Source organism: Dermacentor albipictus, chromosome 10, assembly GCF_038994185.2.
Source record: "Dermacentor albipictus isolate Rhodes 1998 colony chromosome 10, USDA_Dalb.pri_finalv2, whole genome shotgun sequence".
In the NCBI taxonomy this organism is placed as follows: Eukaryota; Metazoa; Arthropoda; class Arachnida; order Ixodida; family Ixodidae; genus Dermacentor; species Dermacentor albipictus.
This window is the reverse complement of record NC_091830.1, coordinates 13,793,649-13,817,667: the sequence shown is the minus strand read 5'-3', so window position 1 is coordinate 13,817,667 and position 24,019 is coordinate 13,793,649. Positions and strand designations below refer to the sequence as shown.

General features: G+C 48.4%; 1 protein-coding gene across 1 annotated transcript; it reads left to right on the top strand.

The window, feature by feature from the left end:
* Positions 1-281: 281 nt before the first annotated feature.
* Positions 282-22,236, top strand: LOC135915817 (neprilysin-1-like). Its single transcript, XM_065448972.2, has 6 exons — positions 282-778; positions 3,445-3,462; positions 5,396-6,536; positions 7,682-7,940; positions 11,952-12,288; positions 21,124-22,236. The coding sequence occupies exons 1-6, from the start codon at positions 640-642 to the stop codon at positions 21,561-21,563; spliced, it is 2,334 nt and encodes a 777-aa protein (XP_065305044.1). The 5' UTR covers positions 282-639; the 3' UTR covers positions 21,564-22,236.
* Positions 22,237-24,019: the final 1,783 nt, after the last annotated feature.

Genomic DNA, 24,019 nt, shown 5'->3' with positions numbered 1-24,019 from the left:
AACACTGCACACTTTATATTTACTGCTAAAATTTAAACTAGGCCCAGCAGACACCGTCAAAATCTAAGGCGTCACGACAAGCCGCTGGGGGAACTTCAATGTGGGCAACTTCCTACTGTCTTTAGTTCTCTATTGCGCTCCTTTTTTTTCTGATTTCAATTCTTTGTTTATTCGCCCGTGTGTCATTTGTTCTGTATTGCGTTTCTTGTCTTGTCTTGTATACCAGGCAGTGGCGCATATCCACTATGGGGGATTGGCCAAGAAGCAGGCGGTTTTTCGTATGCTTGGAAGTAAAGCGAAACTAGATTTAAATAACGGAGCGTGGGACTATGAAGAAGAAGAAGAAACTTTAGTAAAGAATAGTCCGGCAGTTCTTGATGTGGTGGCCTCAGGTGACGGCTCGAAGTTATTGGACTCGAGCGGCATCTTCGGCTTGCCGGACGGCCCAGAGCTGGTCTGCTAGCTCTGAACTTCTGATAGCCGCCTCCTAGCGGCGGCGACGCCTACGGAGAAGGTCCCCAGCGAGAACTGTAATTTAGGAGTGTCTTACAACCGCTCGACTCATTGGCCCCATCCCTCATTGCGGGCGCGTGCCACGTCCGAGGGTCGCCGCCATCGTCATCGCCAGCGGCAGCCGCCATGGCTGTGCCCGGAACGGAGCCGTTCTCCATGTCGTGCGAGTCGCCCAAGATGGACGAATCGTCACAGAGCGAAGTCGCCAGGGCCCTCGGCGACCGCCCCAGGAGGGAGAGAGAGGCCAGCTCGCTGGTTACCAACGGTGAGGCCCGAGTTTACGGCGCATGCTCAACACTGTTCGACGTAAAAGTGTAGATCGAAGCGTTAGACCCTCGCGTAGACCGAGCCCGAGCCAAGACGACGTTACACTTGCACGCTGCCCACTAAAATGAGTTTGCACCCGTTAGGGTTTGTTATTTATATAGCAGTTATGATACCATTGAGGCACGCTCACGCCGCCGCCGCCGCCGTGCTGTCACGGTATCGACGGCGCATGCGTAGAGGATGACGGAGGTTCAGAAATTTTCCAGATACTGTAAGATTTGGCACTCGTAGCTGTAGGGATGAACTTGGGAGGACAGCACTGGGCAAGCAGGGTTTATTTACATATTAACGTTTTGAACAAGATACATTGGCAGTCTAGCGCAACTCCCATATGGAGCCCGCAAGACTAACATACAGCAAACAACTTACGAGCACACAGCTCACTAGTACATTTCTAGCATGACAACGAGCACTCAGCTCCCGACGACGGGCACTCACTAGCAGCCGACAAACGCTGCTCATAAGCTCTCCGCTCGGCGTCGTAGTTCGACGACATTGTTCGACGTCACCGTTCGAAGTCCCCGTGGACGGAAACGTTCCTCCAGTCATTGTAAATTAGCCGCCCCCCGCAGGACGGCCCACACACACAAAGGCACCCACGTTCGAGCCCACACACACAAAGGCTCACACGTTCGAGTGTCCGGTGCCGACGTCAGAGGGCTTCGTAGAACTCTGCTTTGTCCCGGGTCGCGCGGCGGAGTACCACATTCCTGAGCTGACCGCGCGCTTTGTTTTGATGATGCGCTTCACTCCCGTATGATACAGGTGCAAATGCCACAGACTTTCGCAATGCACGCTTTTATGTACTCGGCCGTATTTACGCCCTCGAGACCGCGGATTACTAAGCCTATAGGATAGGCCTAGTTTTGATCACACCACATCCGTGATCGGCCCCTATAACACAGTCGCCGGGATTGACCTACTTTTTTTTTTTTCATCACAACACTTCTTGGATCGACCGTTGTTTCTTTTTACATTTTCGCTGGGATCGGCGCACCTTACTGGGCGAGGAACTGACCGAGCGAAAACGCCAAGAAAGATTCGCTTTGGTAATATAACTGCGCTTGAACGCCTAATTTTTGTTGCAGTGAGCATTTTTAGGTGTTGCGTTGCGTAATTCTGTAGAGAATAAAGTCGGTCACAAGCACATGTGCAGGACCAAGAGAGATGGCTATGTAAACCGATTCGTTGGCCTCGCGGCCCTTCATTGTGCTGAGGAGCGCACGTACTCACGCTCGCCAGACTCCTCAAGCTCTCCACGTGTCTCGGCTTCTAGGTTAGAAACGCCATTCCCGACCGACGACCGTGAAAACAGGCTGAAGTGGCACAGAACACTCCTAGCCAAAGGTACACCCTTTGAGGTGTATATCTGCCACGCAACAATAGTCTTCTGCCTTGCTTGCGTTTCCTTTCTTGAAAACGCTGCGCTCGCTACTTTCCTGTCGAGAATGCTCTGTCATGCTGATTACTCGCATGCCGTTCGTGACTTGGAAGTACCGGGCTCGCAGCTTTAAAGAAAGGAAATGCGCGCAAGTCAGATGGTGATTAGTGCTGTGTGGCAAATATACACCCCAAACTGCTTTTTAGAGCGTAGCTTAAAGGGTGTAAAGTGATGGAGTGTTTGCAACTCCGTTACGTGGGTTTACTTGTCCCGCGATTGCAACCCATATACGTACGAGACAAGTTATTCCCGCGAAAGAGAATTCTGATGACGAATGCACTGTTGCAAGACAAGATGAACCCTAAAGGTTGTAAAACAAAAGCGTAAAAAAAGAGGAGGAGTGTTTCAACTCCTTTGTGCGAGGGCAACTGTTTGTCCCGGGATTAATTGTTTCCAAGCGAACTCTCTAACTTCACCATGGAATGTGCGTTTACGCTAGTACATGATGATGATGATTTATGATGCTGGTGACAAATAGTCTCCTAGCCTATTTAGTTAAATCAGGTATGCTGTACGTTTCCATTCAAGCCTTCTTGTACACATCTCCTTAATGTCTTTTTTCTTCCTGAAAACTTCTCTATCTGCTACCTTGCTCCGCTACCTATTCCTGTAACGGGTCCAGTCTTGCCCAATCGGTGTTAACGTACTCTGGTGGAGTACGATAACTCTTGGAAGCAGAATGCAGGGCAATCACTTCTTACTCCGACAAAAGGAGTCGTCAGTACTTTTATAAGTCTTTGTTCGCCATTCTCTCTTGTTACGTTCTGCACGTTGATGTGTCTTCTCTCTGCCTTGTCGCTCCGGCAAACAGTTTCCCAAGAGCCAGCCCTATACAAGTTCGGGATGAGCTTAACCGGAACGGCAGTGCATTTTGTGAAGGTTTTAGGGACGGACATCTTGGAAGTACTGCCAGCCTTAGGATTCCAGTCAAACAGACGCAACCATTGCACTTTGTAATTTAATATACCATTGCGATTCATCGTGTAGGTAATTTTTGCCTAGTCCAGGAAGCCACCTACAAAGGCACAACAACCCTGTCGCAATCATAAACAATATCTTTCTTATTTACCTGTTATAACAAACCAAAAGCAGGCAGTACACCTGCCGCCGCATCCAGCAATCACAAGCCACCTTTCTCATGAAAACTGTCTCCTTGTTTGCAGCTCTTCGAAGTTTCCAAGGTAGGTGTCCACGCCCATGCTTTGCAGCTGAGTGTACGCAATCTCTTTTCATTGCTTTGCCGGCAGTGTGATCTTTAGGAAGCTCTACTTGGGAAGCTTCTAATTGCATGGAAAAAAAGAGAGATCGTTTTACACGAGCCTCGGATTAACCGAGCCTGACGCTTATATTCAAAAGAAAAAAGTAAAATTCGCTGACTGTTCCAATAAAATAACTTATTTAAGCCTTCAATATCTCTTACCATTGAATGCCTAATTGTTTTTTTGCCGTCTGAGCACGAGGTCGCGGGATCGAATCCCGGCCACGGCGGCCGCATTTCGATGGGGGCGAAATGCGAAAACACCCGTGTGCTTAGGTTTAGGTGCACGTTAAAGAACCCCGGGTGGTCGAAATTTCCGGAGTCCTCTACTACGGCGTGCCTCATAATCAGTAAGTGGTTTTGGCACGTAAAACCCCATAATTCTTTTTGCCGTGTTTTACCTTTTTAGCTGTACTGTTTCGTGTTCTATTTTTCATTGTTGTTTTCATCACAAGCTCGCTCTGCTGAGATGGTTTTAACGAGTTCATCGTAACCTTACATTTGTTTCCTTCGTTTTTTTTTCTCCTGCTGCGTCTACGTGTGTGTTTGCTTATTCAATTCACATATGTTGCTGTTTTGTTTGATGGAGCACGTTGTTTGTGTGTGCTGTTTGTTTTTGTTTGTACTTGGAAGGCTGCTACAACGTGGCCGTTCGCGACCACCTTACGTATACTCGGCCGCAATCTCGCTCGCTTTGTGCTTCCCGACGGCGAGAATGAAAAAAGTCACGTCACCCATAGGCGTGTGCTAAGGGCGTCACAGTTGCCTTCTTCAATAGTTAATTTTTAAATTAACTATTGAATTAACTATTAACTATTAACTATTAATTAACTATTAACTATTAAATAGGCCGGAATTCGTTACACTGCGGCAATTAGCAGCGTCAGCTTCTTGCATGTCTCGGGAAGGGGGTTCTGAATCCCTCGAATAACGGAATTCATGTTTTGCATTGGGATAAAATTTTAGAGGAGGATTTGCTCTTCTTGGCAGTCAGTAGGACATAATTTTTTTTTTGGTTGAGAAATGTAGCCGACGATCATTGGATTATAGGGCGGAGAGACTATATGGAACACCAGCAGACGTCGTACAAAAAGGAGAGGTACTAAATGCACAGAGAAAACCTTCAGCAGTCAAAACGTAATCTCAAAGCTGTTTACGCACACCAACAGGACCTGAACACAGCTAAGCATCGTTATCAAGCAACATTTGCCAAGCGTCGGTCTGGTGTCGCTATGACTCAGGAATTGGATATACACCTCGGATGGAGTGGCGACCTCGATTGCATGTAGTGGTTTCGCAACGTTGTGTCAGACCGCGGAAGTAAAATGGAAGTGAATGAAAACAAAACGCGTGCTCCCCCTCTTGAGAATCAACACCTTGTACCGTGAAGTGTGTTGCTGCGTGCCTTTTTTTACATGGCAGTGATTCTACGGCGTTGTATATATTCAGTTGGTTCCGTTGATTGATACGAGTCATTCGAAAGTGATGTGAAGACGGGCGTAGTTATTTTCTTTTGGATGTTGGAAGCATCAGAATCATCCCAGTTGTTCTGTAACGAGAGAATTCCTGCCTACATTGAGGTATCTCTTTATATCTTTATCTTCATAAGCTCGTTATAACGAAGTGAAGGGGCAGCCAGAATTACTTCGTTATATCCATCACTCCCTTATGTCCAGTATTTCATGTACTGCACTATGAATCTCTATAGATTTCAAGGAGAATTTAGCTTATTTCGTTATATCCGTTACTTCGTTACACCCCGTTTCGTTATAGCGAGGTTTGACTATATGAATAGGAAATCAATGTTGGCCCCGACATGGATATTATACTCCGCATTCTCGCCTTGGAACGCGCAGACTCGAGCAGTTCCTTCAAACGCAACGGCGTCGAGTCTTCCGGCTCGGAGTACGACGGCCGCACCGCGTCCTCCGCGTCGTCGTCGTCGTCGTCCACCATCGCCTTCTTCACGACCGTCTGCGGGCTGCTCTTCGTCACGCTGCTCGCCGCGTACCTGACGAACACCAGGCGGCGCATCGGCTCGATCAGCGACCTCGTCGTGTCGTGTCGAACCCCCGAGTGCAAGCTCGCGTCGGGCTACCTGTCCACGCTCGTGGACCGCGACGTCGAACCGTGCGACGACTTCTACCAACACGTGTGCGGCAAGTGGACCAGGGAGCGCGACGGCCTCAGCTTCCTGGGCGACGCCTTCCAGCGGTACCTGGCCGACCTGCGCCGCCGGCTGACGTCGGTAGACGTTGAGCGGTCCTCCGTGCACCCCAAGCTGCGTGCGGGCCTCATCGTGGGCAGCCGCTTCGTCCGGGACTGCCTACTCTACATGGAGGAAGCAGAACCGGACGTGAAGCGAGAGGTTGCGTCCATTCTCGAGGTCCTGGACGTCTCTGCCATCCTGGGCTCGGAGTCATCCTTCGACGCGTTGCTGCAGGCCTTGACGCTATCCTTCACCACGGGTCTCGCCTCCGTGGTCGGGATCCGGAGACGGAGGTCGGAAGGCCGCGTCTTCCTGCACATCTACAGCGCGAAGTCCATCCGGGAAGAACTCCTGCCCGAGGCGACGGACCGAGCGGTACTGACTTACCTGGACAAAGTCGTTCGCGCCGCTTCCGGTGACCGCCTCCGCAGTGACGACCTCGCCAGCTCGTTGCTGACTCTGGACGGCGCGCTGTCCCAGACGGCGCACGTCTTCCCTCAGTCGCCCGACGACGAAGACGCGTGGCTACACGTCGCCGACCTGATCGGAGACCCGGGATTTCCCGCCGGTCTGTGGGACGTCGCCTTCGGCTCGTTCAAGGCCAACGAACCCGTCCGCGATCACGACAACGCCGTGCTCTTCACGGGCTTGAATGCGTCGCGCCTGGTGGCCCGACATCTGGAGCGGACGCTGGTCAACGTCACCGCCTGGTACCTGGTCGCAGCGACGCTGTCTCGCGCTCTGCGACTCGATTTTGTCAAGCGGTTCGGCGTCAACTATCCGTACAGGTGAAGGCGCGAATGCGGATTGCTGACGCAGCTGCTTCCTGTTTGTTGATGCGAAAGCGTCAAAAGGCCCACTGAGTGAAAGAGCCGGCGTCTGTCGTCTGTAGCAGCGAAACGGCATCTAAACTTGCATTGCCATTGGCTGCGACTGCACGTCACGTGTTGCGCCTTGACGGAGCAGAACGGGTGAAAGGGCGGCACACCTGGCTGCACGGTGTAGCGCACCAGGTCTTGCGGGAGGGGAGAAGGCATCGCCGCAACACCACGTCATCCCTGCTGTCAGAGAGGAAGCTTTAGCTCAACCCCAACTCCGACAACGCCTATTCAAGTACGCGTAAAACACGGCAATGCTTTTCTGAGATAACGCCTAGGTCGAATTCAATGAAATTCGCCGCATTTGAGGGAAAATGTTAATTATACTTACTGTTGGAAGCAATATGTTGACTTGTGGCCTGTCTTTATTAAACATTGCCGAAAATTGGTATGTTTGAAAATAAAATAAAAGCGCGAAGTTCGGCTTAGTTGAGAGCGATGGATGGTCAATCGAATTTGTGCGCTTAAGATGTACTATTAGATGCAATTTACAGAATTGCGACATTGTTTTTCGTTGCTGTGCTGCAGAGTTGTAAACTTGATAGCCTCGTTTTCTGAATATTTGCGATTTTCAGCAATTTTAATAAAAACCTAGCGCCATAAATGAAAGATTTGCTACCAACAGTCACTACGTTTTAACTTTGTCTTTTAAATGCAACAAACTTCATGAAATTTACTGCAGTGGTTGCTGAGAAAAGTGATTTCTCCTTTCCCATGTATTCAGATAGTATATCCCCCGATCTAAAGCTTCCGCTTACAGAGGGCGCTACGACGCTCTGATTGATTGAAACTTTTATTAGAAGGGATTGCCCGTGACCTAAGATAGGGGTGGGGGTCAGGTCTAACTTGTCATCCCAGCGCTGCCGACAACGGCCGCTAGGGACGAACAGAAAATGAGACGACATTCCAAACAAGGATCCATGCGGCACCGTTCGTCCGAGTGTTTTAGGCAACCGAGATTTTACAAACTAAAGTTCGCTGCCGTCATCTGTTGAAAGGTTTCAGCGCCAGGTGTCCATAACTGACACCTGACCGGATTGCGGGCTAAACTTCAGGTCCGAGCACCTTTGCCTGGACGCGGCGACGAGGGCTCTGGAGCCCGACTGGCCGCTGGTCCTGGTCGGGCTGGCCTTCCGAGACGTGGACTTCGGGGGTGCCGAGGCACTCTTCGACGGTGTCCGCCGCTCCTCCATGACGACGATGCCCGAGTGGCTGGACAACGTCACGACCAGGAGGACGCGGAACAGGCTGAGACACGTCACGCTGACGTCATTCGCGACGAGCTTCGGAAGCAGCAACGCGACGATGGCCGAGGTGATGAAAGGATTGATTAACCAGTGACGTACGTTAGCCACCCATTCGTTGGCCGTACTTGATATGTCGCAGCAGAGGGACCGTGATACACATATCTTTTCTTGTGGCCGCTTCTCCCTGCTTCTCTTGTGTCGCGCTGCCGGATCGCCAGTAATTGTGCTCGCCTTGTATTCTCCCCCTTCGTGATAAGATTGCTCGATAAGTGAAACAACTGGACCACGTGGATTAAGGAGCACTTTTATTAGCAACATGAAGGAAGGAGCTGAGCTAGGAGGGAGCATTACGTCATGCAGCCAGCCTTCGCAAGCCAACTCTCCGTGAATCTACCCCTTCGCTTTCTTCTCTCTCAAAAAGTCAGTCCAATACGTGACTCCATACTCGGTATACTTGGTGCAGTGTGTTTGGTGCCAGATAGGTTTCAATCAACGCACACTTATTCGGGTTGATTTGCCGACTGTTATCTGCGCATGCATTTTCCCCCGGTATACTTATGCAACTGCGGTCGTTCATTGCGAGGGATCCGTACACTAGCCGTTTTTTGCAGCAGCGTACACATGCGGCAGTCGCACATTGCAGTCGGAAATATTACCTTATAGGAGAAGTTTGCTAGGAGCATGGAGGAAGCAAAACAATTTTCCTTTTTTTTCATGGCACTGACCGCAGCTCTAGCGGGGGGGGGGGGTAACTAACTTACCTTGACATGGTCACATGTTGGTACGATTTTCTGCGGATTCAATTTTATTCCATGATGCCTCCCTCCTAGTTCTCTCCTTTCTTCAATTTCATCATTACCGGCATGGAGGAAGGAGAAAGTGAGGAGGACCCGCCGTGGTTGCTCAGTGGCTATGGTGTTGGGCTGCTGAGCACGAGGTCGCGGGATCGAATCCCGGCCACGACGGCCGCATTTCGATGGGGGCGAAATGCGAAAACACCCGTGTGCTTAGATTTAGGTGCACGTTAAAGAACCCCAGGTGGTCAAAATTTCCGGAGTCCTCCACTACGGCGAGCCTCATAATCAGAAAGTGGTTTTGGCACGTAAAACCCCAAATATTATTATTTAGAAAGTTAGGAGGGAGCATCGCGCAACGTGTGGAAGCCGAGTGTGGTGGCTCAACACGTGATTGCACGTTATAGCGCGCGGTTGGTTTTAGTGTTCCCGCTCCGCAGGCTGAGCCACGGCAGGGTAGCCGAACGAGCGCGCACCGAATAAAAACTACTGGCATAGCTACTGGGAACCAAACGTCTCCTCATATCTCGATTACTGCTCCGTGACCTCGACGCAAGAGGTGACGTGTTGGGCCACCACTGTGCGAAGGGCTGGCTTCTCGGAGCGTTCGCTTGCCGAGGATGGCTGCGTGACGTAATGCTCTCTCCGAACGTTTAACGCGATAGCGTTCAGGGCCCTGTGTCGTAGAAAATTCGGTGTCGACGTCCGGCGTCGAAGATTTTCGAACCACCGTACCCACGCCCTCCATGTGGCGCAAGGAACTTACTGATCTGATTGCATTTCTCAAGCTAAAATACGTAGAAAAATCGTAAAGTACGACTTACACACAACCTACTAACGTGATAGCGTCGGATTGCAATCTGAATATACGAGTAAAACATAATTCTGTTACCCGAAAACTCAAACAGACCCCATTTCCAGCGTTTCTACCATTCATAGACCGGCGACGGCCTCCGCCATTTGCGGGCGCCGACGCGTGAATATCTCGAGAGTCCACGGAGCGGCGCGCCCGTTTCACATAGAAAACTTCGATATGGCGCTCGTTTCCGCCGCATCATGGTCCACGCAAGAGGCCGCGTTTCTACCAGAAAGCCTGCCTTCGGGCATAGCGTTCGCCGCGCGCATTTCCCGGTGAACATTACGGTTACATACGCTCCAGCTGCCGGGAAGCGTGAGGAGCAGTCAGGGATCTGAATTTTATCGCGTTACACTTTTAAAGGCGAAGCTTACGCGTGCCCTCCAAATTATTTCCTTCCTCCATGATTAGCGGAGCCTCCCTCGCATAGAGTTTCTCACTATAACACCTAGAGGGAAATCTGGCGCTGCTGCGCTGTGGTATGCATGGGAATGCCGGTATATTGTGGATTCGGATTGGCATCGTTCTCGTAAAGACAGGACACCTTGAAGACGCGCTTGGCAAGTACCGTTCTGTCTGTCACAATGATTCATTTGCTACTAAAACAGCACATGAAAAGCTGCTTTAGCTTTATTATTACGCGGGAACATGTTTTGTTTAACTATGAGGACTTGTTATTGTGTGTACCACTACATGTTACGTAAAAAGTATCAGCGGGCCGCTAAAGTTGGAGGACAGACGACAAGGTTCGCGCTCGCTTTGCAACAGTTCGTCGTCTGTTCTTGCTTTTCTTCGCTTGGTCATGCATCGTGGGTGAGTAAAGATGTAATGTGCGTGAACGGAAACATTTTATGAAGATTTTACTTTGAGAACGCATTATGTGCGTAGCCATATCCACGTTTTAGACGAAGCCTCTTACAACACCAGCCAACACGAGCCTCGCAGACATATATACCGTCATTCCCATGACGGCACGGTGCCCCCTTAAGAAACTCCCATAGACGGTGGCGCCAGATTACCCTCTAGGTGTTATAGTGAGAAACTCTATGCTCCCTCGTTAGGCGGCCATCTTGGAGACGATATCTATATCGATGCGGCTCCTCATCAGCACGTGTGCCATGCAGGAAAGAAATAACGAGGAGGGAGCATTGCGCAACGCGATCGAAGCCAATAGAGTCGGTGGAACACGTGATCGTCACGTCACTGCGTGGATATATGGGAGGTTTTAGTGTTCTCACTCTTCATGCGGAGCCACAGCAGGGCAGCTTAATAATTAAGCGCGCATTGATTAACAACTACAAGGAACCAAAGATTCTCGGCCAATGCATTTAGTCTTGGAGGTCACGTGGTGGACCGACTTTTCGTAGGGAAAGGCGAGAAAATGGCTTCACGGAGAGTTGGCCTGCCAATTCTGGCGGCGTGACGGAATGCTCTCTGACCCTCCTAGTTTGTTTCGTTCGTCCATGATGTGTGCCCTATAACGGTGCCTCGGGTGCTAGACTACCCTGCGCCCAATGAGGCGCAAGGAAGGTTCGCACATGAATGAAGGAACCCTTTATATCACAGACTTCACAAGAGGTCACGGTTAAAGCATTGGAGATACTGCAGTATACTCTTCAAGACCAACAAAACCAGAACCAGAAAATTCAAACAATAACAGCGAAATCGGAAGATTGCGTCAGAGGCGGGAAACATACAGTGTTTCTTTTTCTTCTGTACTTCGAAAACGTAAAAAAAATAAATTTACTATAATCACGTTGCTACAGAATAATTATCTGTCCGGGCATCATGCTTCATTTCACTGACTACTATGCAGTCACATCGAATCGGCAGCTGCGGTATAGGACCGCTTTAATGCTGAATTAAATTTTCCACCGCGCGGAGTTCTTCAACGTGCACCCAAGGCGTGGTGCATTCGATTTCATTCGTTGTGTGTGTATATATATATATATATATATATATATATATATAGTAGGCAAAGAGGGATTCTTCAGGCTACCTTTCAAATGTAAAGAACTTGAGTGGTGCTACAAGGTAAACAGAACAAGTATTTAATTTGGACAGTTTCGATCGGTGGACCGATCTCCATCAGGGTTTACAAAAAAAATGGCAGTTCGGCCCTGGTAGTGCAGACACCAGACCGGGTGCCCGGTCGTTCTTACATACATCAAACCACATGTATGTAAGAACTACCGGGCAACCGGTCTGGTGTCTTCACTACCAGGGCCGAACTGCCATTTTTTTGTAAACCCTGATGGAGATCGGTCCACCGATCGAAACTGTCCAAATTAAATACTTGTTCTGTTTACCTTGTAGCATCACTCAAGTTCTATATATATATATATATATATATATATATATATATATATATATATATAGTAACGGTCGTTCTTTTGTACCGACTGTCGACGATTGCTTTCGCGAACAGGTTGGCGGCAGCTTCGACCGAGGGAACCGCAGCTTCCTGGCGCACTACGTGTCGCTGCACAGCCTCGCCCAGGACGTCTCCATCCGGGACCCTCCCGATGCTCTCAAGGGAGCCCTGTCCTCCGTCGAGCTGCGGGGCCGCGTAGTCTACAGGGACCTCTACGGCACGGTGTTCCTGCCGCTGGTCTACCTGAGGCACCCCATCTTCTACAACGCCTCGGTGGCCTCGTACTACAACTACGGCACCCTGGGGACCATCCTGTCCAAGGAGCTCGCCGAGGCGGTGTCCCCCTTCTCCCGTGCCGGCGACATCGAGGATTCCGGAAAGGACGGCGAAGGTGCGTCCACTGGGCCAACCGGCCATGTCGTCACTTCCCTTATACCGCAACGTAATTTCCCTTTGTCGAAGGAAGGTTAACTACAGACACGAACAGATGCTGTCAAAAAACTGTGCCGTAACGGACCGGAAACATAATTTAAAAATTTTAATTATGGGGTTTTACATGCCAAAACCACTTTCTGATTATGAGGCACGCCGTAGTGGAGGACTCCGCAAATTTCGACCACCTGGGGTTCTTTAACGTGCACCTAAATCTAAGTACACGGGTGTTTTCGCATTTCGCCCCCATCGAAATGCGGCCGCCGTTGGCCGGGATTCGATCCCGCGACCTCGTGCTCAGCAGCCTAGCACCATAGCCACTGAGCAACCACGGCGGGTGGAAGCTTAATTAAGGTGCCGTCGCCACCCGTCTTCAATGCGAAGCACTTCCTTGCGAATCCTCTCCGGACCTTGCCGTTCTGCGTCTTGCCGAATAGCTCAACACAGGACAGCACATGCATATGACGAATCGGCTTATATATGGTCATCTGTACTAGTCGCACAGCTGTGCCTGTGACCGGCTCTGTTGTCTACTGAATCACGAAGTGCAACGATAAAGAGCACCTAAATATTCTTGTTGCAACAAACACACACTACCAAGAGCATAATTCTTTTATGAAAGCGAACATCTCTTTGTGTTCCTTGCTGGCGTTCGGTTGTCCGCTCGGTCGGTTTCTCGCCCAGGTATAAAGCCCGGAATACATTGAGCGTTTTTGAGGCGATTTTCGCCTCACGGCGCCGATTTGACGCCCGGCGTGGCGAAAAACGCCCGCCGCCGCCGATCAGGACCGGCTAGATTTTGACGCGGCGCGCACGCGTCTGACGCTACCGGAAGTGCCTCTCGGAGACACTTCCGTCTGTTTTCGGTGGGAGCGGCCAGCCGTCTCACCGTTCCTTGAACACCTCGCGCGCGCGCGCTGGTCAGCACCATGGCTACGTCGGCGAAAGCATCACGCGTAGAGTTTAACGACAAACTTATAGGCGCGATACAGAAACGTCCCATACTGTGGGACAGCACAAGGAAGAGCCACAAGCAATGTACAGAACAAAGCTCACACAGAAACTCTGCGCAACCCACACACCTGTTGCAATCGCACAAGGTCGCCAGACGAAATATTTCCGGCCAACTCTCTCCGCTGAACATCGACAAAAATATCGATAAAATACTAAACATACCTGGTAATGTGTATAGACATATTAGTGAGGTATTTATTGCATAATGTATTAATTATAACCCAAGCAAACAACATATAAGCATTGTTCGTTCATTTAGTGGTAGCCAAAACATTTTTGCCTTGTCTGGCCACACTGCGGCGGCGTTCGCCGCCCGTGCGCCTCATGTAGCCTGGCCGGCGTCCCGCCAGCGCGTTTTTTTTTTTGGCGCGCGATAATCGCAGGAGAAAAACGCCCCATGTAGCCCCCGCTTAAGGGAGCCGATCTCGGAGGCAGCGTTATTCGCGCTCGCCCGTGTCGTGTAGGTCGCGTGGTGGTAGGGGTCTCCGAGTCCTGTCGTTTGGTCGGACAGGCAGACAATTGCTATGTACTGCAAAACTCATGTTATTGCTGCAAACCCAATTGCTATGTATACACTCCGTCAACGTACTGCGGAAGATGAACATTCTCATGCGCATTACCGTGAAACAGCGTGACAAAGAACTCGTGCCATGGGAGAAGAGCGTGAACATTTTCTCGTGCGTACTTAGACAGCTTAGACAGAAAATTGCACACATCATGCGTCTCTTTGCGTAGCATTTATTAGAAACGTTTCGAGAAAGCTCCGCTGAAAGGGACGCTAAAGAGAAACAGTAATGATTGATGATGTAACCAGTTCAAGAGGGGACATAGAACACAAGAAGGGCGATAAGGACAAGCGCTTGCGTCAGTTTATTTCTAGTTCGTCGGGCTTTGTTGATTGCATTATTCTTCATCAGCGCTTGTTCTTGTCGCCTTTCTTGTGTTCCGTGTCCCCTCTTGCGCTTATTAGATGATCATGGAATACCAACCAGCCCGGTCTCACACCTTGCTTCAGAGACACAGCAAGTCAGTTTAGACTTGTAAAGTATTGTCTCTAAGAGCTATATTACAGTTAATTGCGTCTTAAGACGCTGACTGCTGCAACAGAAACTGAAGATAAAGTTTCATTTTTTTTTCAACTTCGCGCCGAAATTACAGCGCCGGTGCTAAGGGAGACGTCAAAAATGTGAAAGTATACTGTAAAAAAAAAAATCTGGTAATTTAAAGAAAACATAGACATTTTCTCTACCGCAAAAGAAATTTTCTGTGAATTCTCTATTACAGAAACATGTTATAAGAAAAAAAATAGAAATTTTGTGTTCTTGATTTCCAGCGTATAAATTGAACCGAAAGTAACGTATAACGGTACTAAATTATTGTAACTTCATAATAAGTTATAAAATAAAATTTTAGACTTTTTTTCATACACACCGTTTTATGCATATACCACGCACGAGGCGTTATTTGCGGTACTGCTTTGATGCTTCGTGCCACAATCAAAATGGCTGCTCTTCGGGTTAACGCCTGTCAGCTCTGATCCGTTTCTTCTTTCGAAAATCGTAAGAGGTGAGTGGTTTTATTTTCAAGTACGTTACAGCGATGCATGACGTTTTCTTTTACGCAATACTTTCCGCGTGTTCATGACGTAGAACAGGAATACAGTGTAGCCCGCAAAGAAGAATCCGGTGGACAGTGACAAAATTTAGCAACAACGAATGCCGACATTTTAGCGTGTACGTTGCGCTTTGTGAGGCAACGTGGGTTTTGGACATTAAATTTAGCTTTACTTTTTTGTTGTAGCACACGTAAGGGCTAGCCGGTCGACTTGATAAATGTATGATTGCCTACTGCCTTTTCGGAATGCGCTTGCTTTTGCTGTGAGGTTGAAAAAAAATATAGCATGCGTGAATTTCAGCAAAGCCCACTTAGCGACGTTAGCTCTTAGATACGATCAAGTGTTCATTGAAGTGACGGGAAAGTGCGACTTCTTTTGCTTGTCTAATATTTTATTTGTTTTGATGCTGGCACATGAACCCGCCGCATGTAAGGGCACATGGCATGCAGCATTGATTTTGTTGCTTCGTTAGCAGCGGTTCGAATGTTTTCGTGAGTTACCATCGGGAAACGATTTTACCTGGCCACTGAATATGTCGTTTCACTTTGAACATAGTTCGCGGGAACACTGGACTGCGTGCTTGGTGTACTATCTGCGCATTTTGAAAGCACAGCGCAGAAGGTGCTAGTAGCCGAGCCGCGAAGATATGCTGTCCTCACGCTCGTGACCAGAAGGAATTGCTCGCATGTCGTCTGCTAGCCTCACTTCCCGACTCTGACACAGAATAACTAAATGTATGAATGGTGGACTTCAAAAATAGAAACAAATGATCAAAATTTGCATTAATCTAGCTGCAGCAAAACAATTAGTAAAAAGAGTAATAAGGCAGCATGTGTCACTGTTTCACGCAACTAATACTATACAGTTAACGTAATGTTTCCACCGCTTTAAGTTATCAGCACTGTTTTCTACTTTGCGCCATTCTGCTTGACATTGTTACAAAAACAGCTGACGGGCGATTTGTTTGCGACGTACACACGGCCGCACATGTTTACGGACCACGGGACCTCGGAAAACGTGCAATTCCCGAGCAACCTGTATAGCAGTAGCCAGTTACCCCGAAACGCAAATATCAGGCTACGCTGTGAGGTTGCGGAGATATTCTTCGATTTCGTGTTCCTTAATATTATATGTGGCCGGGTGTACGTAACGCGATGCACTCGAAGGGTCGTGTCGGTGCTGCATATAGTAAATGCTGTAAATGTCTGGAACACTGAATTCCGATCTTAGTTTTTCTTGTTTCTGCTGTTCAACGTTAGCGCAGACGAGATGCGGAGCAGACGACACACGCGAGTTCGGATTGCAAGGGGATCACGATTAATACAGTTGTCTTTCGTTATCTGTGCTCCTACGCGGTATCTTGAGCGCTGGTGGTAGAGGTGGTACAGAAAACTCACAGGCGTTCAGAGAGAGAGAGAGAGAGAGAGAGATCGTGTAGGCTCCTCCACCCAAGGAGTGAAGACGTTGGCATGTTTGCGCACTCGGCGGAACGCGTTCAGATTGGCCACGCGTCGCGCGGACGCCGTGACGCCCGTCAACTATCACGTTTAAAACTGTAACTCAACAATGAAGAATAATGCCACAATTCTGTGAATGGCATCTAAAGTACATCTACAGTGCACAAAATTGATATGTTACACATGAATCTAAAAGATATTTAGTATTATCGAAATACGGCTTTTGCACAACCCTTGTACACAACGTAACTAATTCACGTAAGATACCAATTGACATACCAAATTTGTCCGCTTTGACTCTTATAATAGATGCCGTTACCCGCCGTGGTTGCTCAGTGGCTATGGTGTCGGGCTGCTGAGCACGAGGTCGCGGGAGCGAATCCCGGCCACGGAGGCCGCATTTCGATGGGGGCGAAAAGCGAAAACAACCGCATACTTAGATTCAGGTGCACGTTAAAGAACCCCAGGCGGTACAAATTTTCGGAGTCGCCCACTACGGCGTGCCTTATAATCATATAGTGGTTTTGGCACGTAAAACCCCGTAATTTAATTAGGCAGAAGCAACACAAAAGTGCTGTGTGTCGTTTCTCCAAGGCGCTCTGCATGGACAGTGCTTGTCTGTTACCTTTGCCTCCTGCCATTTGTTTGGTGCTTGTGTGCGCTGTAGTATAAGGAAATAATCTTTAGCGAGAAATATTTATCTAGGACTGCAGATGCTGTCAAAATCCATTACGTCATGTCAAGTTGGTGCGGGAACTTGAGGGCGGCCTACTTTCTTCTGGCCTACTAAGCCTATCTTCCCACGTTCAATGGGGCTTTTGTGTTATTGTAGCAGCGCAGCTTACTAATACTGCCCAAAAGAACGTTGGATGTGTCTTTACGTTTATTTCTTTAGGAAGAGACTTTGACAGCCAACTGTGGTTGCATAACCACATCCACGAAATTAACCTCACTCTATACAAGAAAATCGCGATACTTAGTACGCCGTATTTTTCGTTGCGCATACTTTATATACTCTATATATCAGCTTCATGCATTCGCATATTACGTATGCAATTACAATTTTCGGATTGACCTACCCCACCACCTTATTGCCCATTATTGTTGCACAAAGTAGTGTGCTTTGAGCTGTGCTCAACCCATGAACAAGAATGTTCTCAGTTAGATTCGTGTATATCCCATGCTTAGCATACCACCCTTAAGAGATTACATTCATTTCCACACTCTTCTCTCGCTTTACAAAATTACGCGCAAAGTAATTTTATGTCCCTCAGTAAAAAATGCCTATCTGAATATTGCGCACCCACTACGATCAGTAACCCCGAAAACGCTGTATAGTTGTCAAACGCTAGTACTAATTACGCTTCATTTTTCTTTTCATATGCTCCATTACAGCTTCGGAGCAAATTATCGACAGATCTAACATCCCAGCACTCATTTATCAGTTACCTTCGCTCTTTCACGTTTGCACCACTCAGTCGATGAATACGTGAAAGATTGGTACTGTCGCAAACATTTTTTCCTGTTCTCTTTACGCCAGCTCTTGTGTTTATATAAAAGCATGTAACCTATAGGGACAACTCCCTTTACAACTCCTATACGTGATTTACGGGGTGCCACTTTTATGTAACGTCTAACGTGCAGCTCTTCACGCAGTAAAGAACTCGTGAAGCCGAATCTTGTTGCAGAAAGCAACGAGGGTTACGGGGTGCCACTTTTATATAACATCTAACGTGCAGCTCTTCACGAAGTAAAGAACTCGTGAACCCGAATCTTGTTCCACAAAGCAACGAGGGTTACGGGGTGCCACCTTTATCTTCATCTTGTTCCAGAAGGCAACCTTTACAACTCCTATACGAGGTTTACGGGGTGCCACTTTTGTATAACATCTAACGTGCAGCTCTTCACGCAGTAAAGAACTTGTGAACCCGAATCTTGTTCCAGAAAGCAACGAGGGTTACGGGGTGCCACCTTTATCTTCATCTTGTTCCAGAAGGCAACCTTTACAACTCCTATACGAGGTTTACGGGGTGCCACTTTTGTATAACATCTAACGTGCAGCTCTTCACGCAATAACGAACTCGTGAACCCGAATCTTGTTCCAGAAAGCAACGAGGGTTACGGGGTGCCACCTTTATCTTCATCTTGTTCCAGAAGGCAACCTTTACAACTCCTATACGAGGGTTACGGGGTGCCACTTTTATATAACATCTAACGTGCAGCTCTTCACGCAGTAAAGAACTCGTGAACCCGAATCTTGTTCCAGAAAGCAACGAGGGTTACGGGGCGCCACCTTTATCTTCATCTTGTTCCAGAAGGCAACCTTTACAACTCCTATACGAGGTTTACGGGGTGCCACTTTTGTATAACATCTAACGTGCACCTCTTCACGCAGTAAAGAACTCGTGAAGCCGAATCTTGTTCAAGAAAGCAACGAGGGTTACGGGGTGCCACCTTTATCTTCATCTTGTTCCAGAAGGCAAACTTTACAACTCCTATACGAGGTTTACGGGGTGCCACTTTTGTATAACATCTAACGTGCAGCTCTTCACGCAGTAAAGAACTCGTGAACCCGAATCTTGTTCCAGAAAGCAACGAGGGTTACGGGGTGCCGCCTTTATCTCAGAAGGCAACCTTTACAACTCCTATACGAGGTTTACGGGGTGCCACTTTTGTATAACATCTAACGTGCAGCTCTTCACGCAATAACGAACTCGTGAACCCGAATCTTGTTCCAGAAAGCAACGAGGGTTACGGGGTGCCACTTTTATCTTCATCTTGTTCCAGAAGGCAACCTTTACAACTCCTATACGAGGGTTACGGGGTGCCACTTCTATATAACATCTAACGTGCACCTCTTCACGCAGTAAAGAACTCGTGAACCCGAATCTTGTTCCAGAAAGCAACGAGGGTTACGGGGTGCCACCTTTATCTTCATCTTGTTCCAGAAGGCAACCTTTACAACTCCTATACGAGGGTTACGGGGTGCCACTTTTATATAACATCTAACGTGCAGCTCTTCACGCAGTAAAGAACTCGTGAACCCGAATCTTGTTCCAGAAAGCAACGAGGGTTACGGGGTGCCACCTTTATCTTCATCTTGTTCCAGAAGGCAACCTTTACAACTCCTATACGAGGTTTACGGGGTGCCACTTTTGTATAACATCTAACGTGCACCTCTTCACGCAGTAAAGAACTCGTGAAGCCGAATCTTGTTCAAGAAAGCAACGAGGGTTACGGGGTGCCACCTTTATCTTCATCTTGTTCCAGAAGGCAACCTTTACAACTCCTATACGAGGTTTACGGGGTGCCACTTTTGTATAACATCTAACGTGCAGCTCTTCACGCAGTAAAGAACTCGTGAACCCGAATCTTGTTTCAGAAAGCAACGAGGGTTACGGGGTGCCACCTTTATCTCAGAAGGCAACCTTTACAACTCCTATACGAGGTTTACGGGGTGCCACTTTTGTATAACATCTAACGTGCAGCTCTTCACGCAATAACGAACTTGTGAACCCGAATCTTGTTCCAGAAAGCAACGAGGGTTACGGGGTGCCACTTTTATCTTCATCTTGTTCCAGAAGGCAACCTTTACAACTCCTATACGAGGGTTACGGGGTGCCACTTCTATATAACATCTAACGTGCACCTCTTCACGCAGTAAAGAACTCGTGAACCCGAATCTTGTTCCAGAGAGCAACGAGGGTTACGGGGTGCCACCTTTATCTTCATCTTGTTCCAGAAGGCAACCTTTACAACTCCTATACGAGGGTTACGGGGTGCCACTTTTATGTAACATCCAACGTGCAGCTCTTCACGCAATAACGAACTCGTGAACCCGAATCTTGTTCCAGAAGGCAGCGAGGGTTACGGGGTGCCACCTTTATCTTCGCCTTGTTCCAGAAGGCAACCTTTACAACTCCTATACGAGGGTTACGGGGTGCCACTTTTATGTAACATCCAACGTGCAGCTCTTCACGCAATAACGAACTCGTGAACCCGAATCTTGTTCCAGAAGGCAACGAGGGTTACGGGGTGCCACCTTTATCTTCATCTTGTTCCAGAAGGCAACCTTTACAACTCCTATACGAGGGTTACGGGGTGCCACTTTTATGTAACATCCAACGTGCAGCTCTTCACGCAATAACGAACTCGTGAACCCGAATCTTGTTCCAGAAAGCAGCGAGGGTTACGAGGTGCCACCTTTATCTTCATCTTGTTCCAGAAGGCAACCTTTACAACTCCTATACGAGGGTTACGGGGTGCCACTTTTATGTAACATCCAACGTGCAGCTCTTCACGCAATAACGAACTCGTGAACCCGAATCTTGTTCCAGAGAGCAACGAGGGTTACGGGGTGCCACCTTTATCTTCATCTTGTTCCAGAAGGCAACCTTTACAACTCCTATACGAGGGTTACGGGGTGCCACTTTTATGTAACATCCAACGTGCAGCTCTTCACGCAATAACGAACTCGTGAACCCGAATCTTGTTCCAGAAGGCAGCGAGGGTTACGGGGTGCCACCTTTATCTTCGCCTTGTTCCAGAAGGCAACCTTTACAACTCCTATACGAGGGTTACGGGGTGCCACTTTTATGTAACATCCAACGTGCAGCTCTTCACGCAATAACGAACTCGTGAACCCGAATCTTGTTCCAGAAAGCAACGAGGGTTACGGGGTGCCACCTTTATCTTCGCCTTGTTCCAGAAGGCAACGCCAGCGGGACCTCCCTGTGGTCCGAGACGTCACGGCGCGAGTTCTCCTACCGGATCGGCTGCTACCGGGCGTTCGAGGACCACTTCCACAAGGGCCGCCCGCGGGACGTCGACTGGATGACGGCGCCCCTGAAGCGGAACCTGTTCGCGTGGCTTCGCGCCGCCCGGGTCGCCTACGAGGCCATGAGGGCGGACTACGCGTCCTCGACCCGGGGTGGGGCCCTGGCCCAGAGCACGGCCCTCTGGAAGTCCGCGCAGATGGTGTTCTTCCGGCGCTTCTGCCTGGTCGCTTGCGGCCTCGACCGCACCGAGCCGCTGAGCGCCCGGGACCGCTGCCACTGGCCGTTGCTCAACATGGCCGAATTCGTGGACGCCTTCGGCTGCCCCAACAACTCGTTCATGGCTTCGAGGCAGAACTGCCACTTTCTGTAGGCCGCGCGGCTGGTGGCGTAGACTTCGTAACTGAAGAGTTAGTTGGCGGACGTGATAGACAGAACTATTAATAGATTACTTTGCATTGTTTTCCTTTGGTACTGTGTAGGAGAAACTTGCGTAAACCATTTCGGCTACAAGATTTAATTCGCGCAGAAATGTCCCACCCCATTTGGGCTTCGTCTACAAAACTTGAACTTGCAACTGTTACTTAACATATTACATTGTACTAGTTGACTTTATATCGTAAGCGTTAAACTGCTATGAGCCTCTTCCGCTACCAGACGATTTAGTCTATTGTTTTGAGTTAGAAGTATCGCTTTCTTTTAGGCTGCTTTAGATTAATAGGCTACGAGTGATCTGCAACTGATGCGTTCTCGGACATGACAGAAATCTTAACGCACAACTTTTTTACAATTTTTCTTTGCATCGTAAGCGTTAAACCAGTGTGGACACCTTAAAGGGCTGCTTGAAGACTTCGCTCATGGCTTCGTGACAGAATTAACTGCCGAATAACCTGATTTAACCTGAACAGTTAGAACTAATCTGACACAGGCTCTCGTCTATGGCTTTGACTTCTAAATGGTCGACTATATACGCGACGCTTCGAGCAGAAGCATTAATACATCGCTTTTCTGTATTTGCCTTGTATATAAACCCTGAATTTGCGTGAGCTTTTTTCGCTGCTTGAACTTCAACTTCATGCAGAGCTGCCGTTTACTATCAGGCTGCGAACTTCGTGACGGATGAGAATACATGCTTGGGGGCAGAAGTGATGTTTATTTCGGTCATTCATTATGTGTGTATCGTAAGTACAGTTAAACCTCGATATAACGAACTTCAATGCCAACAAAATTCTCGATATAACGAACTATTTAAGTGCGTAACTTCTTGACCATAGAACATGTATTTAGAACCTCAATATAGTGAAATTTCGATGCCGCCGCAATGGAATACCGAGACAAGAAATCTAAACTGCGGGCGCAGATGGTCAAATGATTAAATTACAAAATGCTGCTTGCGAACACACCTCTCAAATCGCGCGTCGCGTGACAAGAGCAACCGCCGAAGTGGAGCAGCGTCATCTTCCGTATGAAGTCGGTCTTCCGTATAAAGTGCGATAAGATCCTATCGCGCTTTATGTACGTGTGCTTTATACACCAGAACACCGTGAATTCAAAGGGCGCCGCCATATTGGTGAGCGCCGGTCGCGCCATCTATCCCAAGCGCCGCGAAGTAGCAGGCCTGGGCTGCCACGCCGGGAGATGCGACCCGGCGCGAAAGCGAAACTTGGGCTTTTTAGCTGGGCGGAAGGCGTGTTTCACGTTTTTTCTAACCTGTCATTTTCGCTGTCTGGATTCAATCAAACTTCAAGACCTCGTGCAAGTCCACAATGGACACATTGAGTGCTGTGCAGACTGCAGAAGCGAATACATCGGGTAGGTACGCTATTACGTTTGTACAAACCGCGCGCTATATGCTAGAACACCTGTGAGCTTTTTGGCACGTAACCTGTGAAGGAATTTACAGCACTGTGTTGGTGCGATATATTAATAAAGCACGCAGAACACTGTCATCTGCACTTTCAGTTTGGTCTTGTTTGTAATGGTCTCTACTGGGTTGGCCGCGCTTGGCAACCAACTGGCGAGGTCGTTTGACTGCCTGGTTAGCAGACGCCTGCCCTTCACAACCTGCACACTGAAAACAAAATAGATGTTATAGTAAGAAGGGCTGTAGTTCTTTCCCATGCCATCACTTTTGCGAAGATATAAAGTCATCTCAAAATGAAATAGAAAATACACCAGGCCAATTGTATCGTGCAACCACTTAAGAGTACAACATTCAGAACACAAGCCTACAGCACTCGAACAAGCAGCATATGATGCTAAACCTGCACTCATTGGAAAATGAGGTACTACAGTAGTTATAATGTTCAACTACATGTGCAGTCAAAGCCCGTATAACAGGGCGAGCATGACAGATGCAGGTGTTGTACAGTTGCACAAACCATGACAGGGCACGTAAAATTACCATCCCTACTTAAAGCTGCATCATCAGGACCCCTTTGGTACAAGACAACAACCGCACCTGCATTCCAAGAAATTAGCCCCACCAACTGCAGTTACCTGGTACCAGACCTGTTTCGCTTGTGCGAGGCCATCGGATTGTTGGCGCTCCCTTAGAAAAGAAAACAGTAAAAAAACTAGTGAGAACGATCAAAATTTTGTTACAAAATACAAGAATAATTAAGCACCTTATTTTCCTCGCCATATGAACGGAAATATTTTGCGCTTTGCCCCGTATAACAGCCCGCACGCAATTTAGAGCTCAGGAGGCTCAAATGAATTCGTTACGAATGACACCTGCAACACCAGCTCGTATAGGTAGGTGCGCTACAAGAACACCTTCGGCGACGAGTAGTCGTCGTTTACGTTTTTGTGGACGCATGCTACATG